Source organism: Pholcus phalangioides, unplaced genomic scaffold (assembly GCF_987345545.1).
Source record: "Pholcus phalangioides strain wild (caught in Gottingen) unplaced genomic scaffold, Ppha-v1.0 ptg000010l_1, whole genome shotgun sequence".
NCBI classification, from domain to species: Eukaryota; Metazoa; Arthropoda; class Arachnida; order Araneae; family Pholcidae; genus Pholcus; species Pholcus phalangioides.
The window spans coordinates 40,009,366-40,017,084 of record NW_028301603.1 but is presented as its reverse complement, the minus strand read 5'-3'; the positions used below and the strand labels follow the sequence as shown (position 1 = coordinate 40,017,084).

At 38.7% G+C, this 7,719-nt stretch overlaps 1 protein-coding gene across 1 annotated transcript; it reads right to left on the bottom strand.

Moving 5' to 3' along the window:
• Nucleotides 1-5,207: 5,207 nt before the first annotated feature.
• On the bottom strand, nucleotides 5,208-6,371 carry LOC149081458 (histone-lysine N-methyltransferase SETMAR-like). Its single transcript, XM_089238338.1, has one exon. It carries the CDS (start codon nucleotides 6,369-6,371, stop codon nucleotides 5,208-5,210), a length of 1,164 nt encoding a protein of 387 aa, XP_089094464.1.
• Between the last annotated feature and the right edge of the window lie 1,348 nt (nucleotides 6,372-7,719).

The following is a 7,719-nucleotide window of genomic DNA, read 5'->3' as shown; positions in this document are numbered from 1 at the left end:
TTATATTTCACTAACTGTTCATTCAAAATCGATGAAATTTAGTATTTCGGCATTTCTTGAGATACCAAATCCAAATATGGAAGAAAAAAATGGGGTTACCATTGAACTTTCAAAAGTTGGATCTTGTTTCAACATCTAGATGGCCCCTTAAGAAAAAAATAACTTAGTACACTTATGGAAGATCTTAAACGAAGAAGAATGCTACCTTTCTTTCTTTCTTTTTTACAATTAATAGAACCCAAGATACCGCTATCGTTCGGTTAAAAGTTGTGCGTACTGTACATTATGGAATTGTGCTATCGGGGGGAAGGTCCCTGGACCACATTTTACTGGCGAACCGTTCATCCCAGAGAAATACTTCCAATCAGGAAAAGGCACGACATTCTGACACGTAGTAGCTTGAACCTCAACACGTACCATTGGTAATTTTGGTAGAGGTGCCAAATATCTAATAGCATGCCGTTGCCAGTTGATGCGAAGTACCGAGCACTAAGCTCTCGTCTTCTTCGTCTTGGTTTCTCTACTTAGGTAGAGATATTGATCAGTCAATGGCAAAATGGTTGCTTAAAAACAACCACCAGTAAATTTTTTTTTAAATTATATATAACCCTTTATATATAAAATATCCTCACTGATACAAAACAATATCAATATACTGTTAACAGTTTTCTACCCCATCAGATTACACTTACTTTCAAAAATAAATCTCGTCGATTGCAAATATTCTCAATATCTACAATATTAAACAAATCAGTTTCACAAAATGATTAACACCACATAAGTTTACAGCATATTTTGCAATATATTTCCATTTAGACAAAAAAATGATATGTGTATATACATGAAAACTCCAACAATGTCACCAAAACCATTCAATATGATTTCTAAACATTTGACAAACATATTTAAAAAATATATAATTATAAAATAGAAAAATAGAGTATTAGGTTACAAATGGTCATTAGAATTTACAGAACATCAATACACTCCTCAGAATCATTATTACGAAACTCTTGAACATTTGACAATTATATTAAATTAAAAAATCTATGCTGATTAGGTCACTTAACAAATGGTTATGTAATTCACAAAGCGTTCATATCATATACCTTTCAATTAATATTAAATTTTATGAATGACTGTATTTACATAAACCACTCTCACTCCAGCAATGTTAAAAATGGAATTGACCGGTAGTGATTAACATTTCCATCATTTCCAGCATTTTACAAAAATTTGATTAAATTTATTTATAGTAATATTTATCTATGCTATGTATTTTATCTATCTATACTATGCTGTGGTACATTATTAATAAAAAATACAAGGTCTTTTCAATCATAACTTCAGTACGATTAACCATTATTGCTTGTTCTACGACAATTAAAATTCCTTTCTAAAATTTGTAACCAAGATATTCTTTGGTCTTAGCTGTGCTAATTTCTGTTCAGCTGAGTAGTTGGATGCTGAGCTGATAATATCCACTTCTGAAGCATCTTGCTTCTCAAAGTACTTTTTTAGCCAGTTTCTTTATATATTTGTAGATGGATGGAATTTGAAGGTCAGCCTGCAGGTCGGTTAGTCTGAAGTATTTCGGAGCACCTGTGAATCTCCTGAGAATATAATTTTGATGTTTCTGGAGGTGTGAATGAAACAGCATCTAATAACACCGAAAACCGTAATTGGTGGAACGGGGTTCCAAGGGATAGTTATAATCCATCAAACCCCCTTCATCATGACTCTGCCAATTCCTGTGCAGATCTAATAATAATGCTAAATGCCGTAATATTGATAAAATGATGCTATTAGCATTGGGCGATCATTATTTTTAATCCAAATGACTTAATTATCTGAAATAATTTTATCAAAAACTTGGATGATTTATTTATTTAATGTGTTTTTCTGAAAATTTTAACACAGAAAGCTTTCTAAGAACATCTTGTTTTATTTTGATATTTGCCATTAAATATACACAACAGATGGCGCCTCAATGAGAGACAAACTCACAGGGTGTACTTTATTCTAATAAACTTTGGAGAGACAAAAAAATGGTTACCGCATCATGACAGCGTTTGTTTGGTTGCCATAACTAACGTGGTCATAATTATCAAGGAAAAATACGCCAACTTGACGATGATCCAGAATTATGTCTTTTGTATTGGACTTTGGTCAGGGATCACCGGCCACTTCTCGAACTGGCCGGACAATACCCGAATTTCGGAGGCCGAGTCAATTTCGGGTTTTGACAGTATTCAAGGTGCCCTGTAAGTGCTAATGCAGCCTTTATTCATCAGTCGTCCGTCATAGAGCTAGTTTCAGTTTAAGGAACGCTGAAAAGGCGTCCAAACCTTACCTTGTACCAGTTTTGAGAGTGAAAATACAGCGGGTTACATAATACAAAAAAATGGTCCCCTTGTCTTCTAACTTTTAATTAAAATGTCGTTGCCCTGTACACTCTCCCCCTGAGGCTAACAAAAAGAAAACAATTCCATGTTAACAAGTGCAACACTCGCTGAGATATTCGAATTAAAAAATCGGAGTAAAAATAATGAAAGAACAGCAAAAAATTAACGGAAAACGCTTCTTCCCCCTCCCCCTTTATGCTGTTCTTTCCAAACTTTTCTCCGGTTTTTGAATTCGAACATCTCAGCGAATATTGTACTTGAAAACATAGGAATTTATTTTTTGGCCTCAGGAGAGACAAGCTAAAAACTTTCTAATTGGAAGTTAGAGGACAAGGGGGACCGTATAGAAATTCATCTTTTTTTTATTTTGTTACACACTGTATGTGTGTAAAACTATAACTGTCTCAAAACTAGTACAGGGCAATTTTTGGATGGCTTTTTGAGCAGGTTTTAAATTGAAATTATACCTCTACGTCGGACAGTTCCCCAGATAATCGTCACATAAGCACTTGAAGGACACCCTGTATGTCAGTTTGTCTGCTATTAAGACGCCATCTGTTGGGTATATTTAACAGCAAATATCTAAATATTGCGAAAAGAAGCAAGCGTTGTTCGTTGCTGTTTTTTCGAATGCAAATATCAGCGAATATTACACTTGGCAACATGGATTTCATTTCTGTTTACTGGGCTTAAATTCTTTTGCAACGACCGACCAGGACCATTCCTCCCGAATTTGTCAAATTTTTCTATCTTTTTCATAGACATACATACACTCACATCAAAACAAACATATCTTCCCTTCTTCATAGGCCCGTCTGTAGTCCCACAGTCAGCCCTCACGGAGCTGGAAATTCAAATACAACGCCACAACAGGCAAATTGCCCAACGAGGTGGCTGACTTAAGAACATCAAGTATCCCAGAGCTATTTTTTTGGAGGGCCTACCTACTACTGCTACACCACACATGCACCCCGCGCACACCCCCCCCCCCTCCGCAGAACCCCCAACGAATCGGTACATGCGGGAATGTGCGTGTACGTGTAGTGAACCCTGACGTGAAGTTTTTTGTTTCTCTGTTATGCTTGTTATGTGTAGTGCTGCCATCTGCCACCAGTTTTTCTAACTATGAGTGAAGTGTTATGATTGAATGATTTATCGTTGCAGGACTGTTGCTCTCTGTGGCGAGACTTTTTAACGGGGAGATCGGCTCGCATTTGCGCCTTGAAGTTGGGAACCACAGAAAACCAACTTCAGCCGACCACCACTGTGGGGTTCGAACCCGGATCCTCGCATTGCGAGTCCGTCACTATAACCACTCGACCACCACAGCGGTTTCACTCGACCACCACAGCGGTTAAATGGGGGGAAAACTTTGATTCTGGTCTGGTTGTTATTTCTGTTGGCCTCAGAAAATATAAAACAACAGCAGTCTAATTAGAAGGGCAAGGGGGACCCGTAAACATATTTAGATTTTTTATTTTGTGATACATTGCATTTTCACTCTCAAAAACTGGCACAGGATAAATTTTTTGGGAATTTCTTTCGATCGGAATCGTACCTCTAGGGCGGACGGTTGATGAAATAAAGGCCGCATCGGCACTCACAGGACACCCTGTGTAATCAGAACTAAAAAGAAGCTTCTGTAGATCTGTGTTAATATGTCATTCCAGTTATTCAGTCGCTGTTAATTATCCAAGATGCATGATAATTTTTCTGAATTGCTATCATTATAAGTCACGAAATTGTAACTTTTAACGTTACATTAAGATAAAAGTTAATATGAATTTTTTTTTTAATTATATATTGTAATTAGATTATCTAGGTGTTGGTAATTGTTGACGCACCTAATGAGTTCTACTCATAGACATTAGTCATTTTTTTGGTATACTGGAGAGGGTTAATTAGACAGGGACCTACAGTTTATCACGAATTCCTAATTGCAGCAATCTGGGTTTTTTTTTTAATTATGAACGTCTAGCTTAGAGGTTGATGCGATGACCCCTCAGTAGGGGGACTTACTAATCATTTGTAAATGCAATCGATGCCCGGAGAGAATAGGCCTCTAAATGACGCAAAATCGTGAAAAAATTCTTCATCGTGTATGGCCGGCCGGCGTTAAAGTACAAATAATTTGATATAAACGTTCTTTTATAAATGTTCCTTCAAACGTTCATAGGAACGTTCCTTCAAAAATGTAACCAATGAAAAGGTATCGGTTACACGCGACTGTGGTGAAAATAGGTTAGTTGTAAGTTTAAGGTAAAATAGACTTGTCACACCAGAGTGAAGAATGCCTGAAAAGGGGGGAAGAGGTGAAAATGGCAAGGAATGACAAAATACACCAACAAAAGTTTTAGACCGGCAACTCTGTAGGGTCAACAAAACTTGAAAGTCACATTTATTTTTGGATTATGTAATGGAGATTCTCACAAAAAAACGCTTACATATGAAAATACAGGGTGATTATAAAAAAACTATCCCGACGTATGGGCCCCTAACTATCATACTATTCACAGAAACTGAATGAAATTTTGGCATAAGGTATTTTGAGGTATGCGCTCAAGAATGATATGGAAAACAACAGTGTCCCTCTAACAGTTACGGTTACAGTGAGAAAATTTCGAAAATATCAAATGGCAACACCAAGTTTTTTGTATTGGAATGTGATCTCCATTGTGAAAAACCCTAAATAGCGTTCGAACGGCAACTGTAGCGTGAAAATCACCGGCGGTAGATAGGCTAAAAGTGAGGACAACCAATAAGGACAGAGAAGCAGCATAAAATAAAGCATTTTATTGTGTTTCACAAATTTTCCACATGACCTCCTTCACACACGATGACACTTTGCATGCGGCAGATGGTGGATAGCTCTGCAGCACGTACCATGGCAATAGGAATGTCTTGAATCGCAGTTCTGATTGCATCTTTCAAATCAGATGCAGTTTGCGGACGAAACTGATACACTTTGGATTTCAGATATCCCCACAGCCAGAAATCCATTGGTGTGAGATCAGGAGACCTTGGTGGCCACGGAAACGGGAAATGACGGGAGATAACTCTGTCACCAATCTGTTGACTTAAGACACGTTTGACTGAAGACCCTACATGTGGAGGAGCGCCATCTTGCATCCACACAACTTCAGATAGTGCATTTTGCCGTTGCAATGCGGGAATCGCGTAACGAGTTAACATGTCCAGATAGCGAGCACTCGTTACTGTACATGTTTGCTGATCACCGGCAGTAACCTCTTCAAAAAAGTAAGGGCCGAGGATGAACGTACTCGTTATACCACACCACACAGTCACTTTTTCTTCGTGTAATGGACGTGCAAGCACATCATGTGGATTATTGTCTGCCCAGTGCACACAATTTTTCGAATTCACGTTACCAGTTAACGAGAAATGCGCCTCATCTGTCCACAGAATGCGTAAAGGCCAGCTGCCATCTTCATCGTACCGGATAAGGAATTGATTCGCAAAATCCAGCCGTAATTGATAGTCTCCCGCTTCCAACGTCTGGACACGCTGGAATCGATACGGAAACATGTTTAGAACAGAGCGCAGAATCTTGCGGACAGTTGAATTCGGCAGATTCAGAACACGTGAAACACCGCGTGCACTTGCGGGACGAACTGTGCTTATCGTCTGATAAATTTCTGCAACAGCTTCCACGGGAACGGAAGGTCGTCCAGACCGAGGTCGATCGTATGTGCAACCAGTTTCTTCAAATTTATGAATCAAGTCCCGTACAGCTTTGACAGTGCACGGGCCTCGCCGTAATCCATGGTTTCTGCGGTAAACACGCAATGTCTCTGCGGTATTTTGTCCATTCAGGTAATAAATCTTTACGATTTCCCCACGTTCTTTCCCTGAAAGCGGAGTCTTGTTCGGAATGGCAGAAAGCAACATACGTGTCTCGCATTTCGCAGTGCCTTTTCTTTCACCTAGCGTGACGACATCAGTCATGACTGTGTCTTACGTAGAACCCGAAATTTGCATTTCTTGGTTTCTTCTTCTCGTTTTGTGGGGTACTAATCAGGCTGGGATCTCAGCCGAAGAAACGGTGTGACGAATGAAACGAACATTAATGCCCTGGTGCACGACAAAGTCCTTTTTACTTTTTCCTTGCCTAGCTCCGGGGATTTTCGTGCAACAGAAACATTCCAACGCAATTTAGGGTTTTTCACAATGGAGATCACATTCCAATACAAAAAACTTGGTGTTGCCATTTGATATTTTCGAAATTTTCTCACTAAAACCGTAACTGTTTGAGTGACACTGTTGTTTTCCATATCATTCTTGAGCGCATACCTCAAAATACCTTATGCTAAAATTTCATTCAGTTTCTGTGAATGGTATGATAGTTAGGGGCCCATATGTCGGGATAGTTTTTTTATAATCACCCTGTATATCATCCAATGAGTATATGGTCATGTCAGAATTTGCTGATGGCGGAATTGACATTTTGACAAGAAAATTTGGCTCTGCAATTAAATTATTAAAAATGTGCACGCAAAAAAAAAATAAAAATATATGATGAGGTACCTCATACATTTTCGCGTTTCCGTAAATGTCTTATTGCAGCTGCATGGTGAGGCGGCGATCCTGGTTCATACGTCGGACAGCACTTCGATGACCACCATTGGAATATAATTGAGAGGGATTTTATGTATCAGGAATTACTTTATTGTTTCATTTATCGTTTGGATATGGTTGTTTAAGGATTACTAGAACGATTTGATGAACACCATCTTATATTTACGTGTCGTGATTCATTCGATTTTCAATAGGCCTCACAAAGAGCACCTCGTTGGTACGCGTCAGATCTTGACTCTCCTTACGCTAGGTGCCCCGGTTTCTCTCAACATTTTCACACCTTGGCGATGACGAGCTCGCCGCTGGTGTACGTGATGGTCCTTTTGTGCAGTAGCGGTCACTGTAACCGATGCTTACTGGTTCTTACCGTGCCTGTACATAGGACCTGGCGTTGAATCAATGACGATAGTGCACCCTGAGTTGGTAGAAGGTTGGCAACCCCTATTTGCTGCGGTGACAGTGACCAACAAGATCATTGGTTTGTTTCCAAGTTTTGTAAAAGAACTTTTCATCATACTTTTATAGTGTAATCCCGGCCTAAATATAAGTATTGAAATATGAGACAGCATGAATAGAAGGGACATTCTTAGAAATCTTAGCCCTTGTGATAACTAGAGCCAAGATTATATGCAAATGCATATGCGCGTTTACATATTTCGGAATTTTTTTATCATTAATGCATATAAATGCATAAAATCGAATGATTTTCAGAATAATT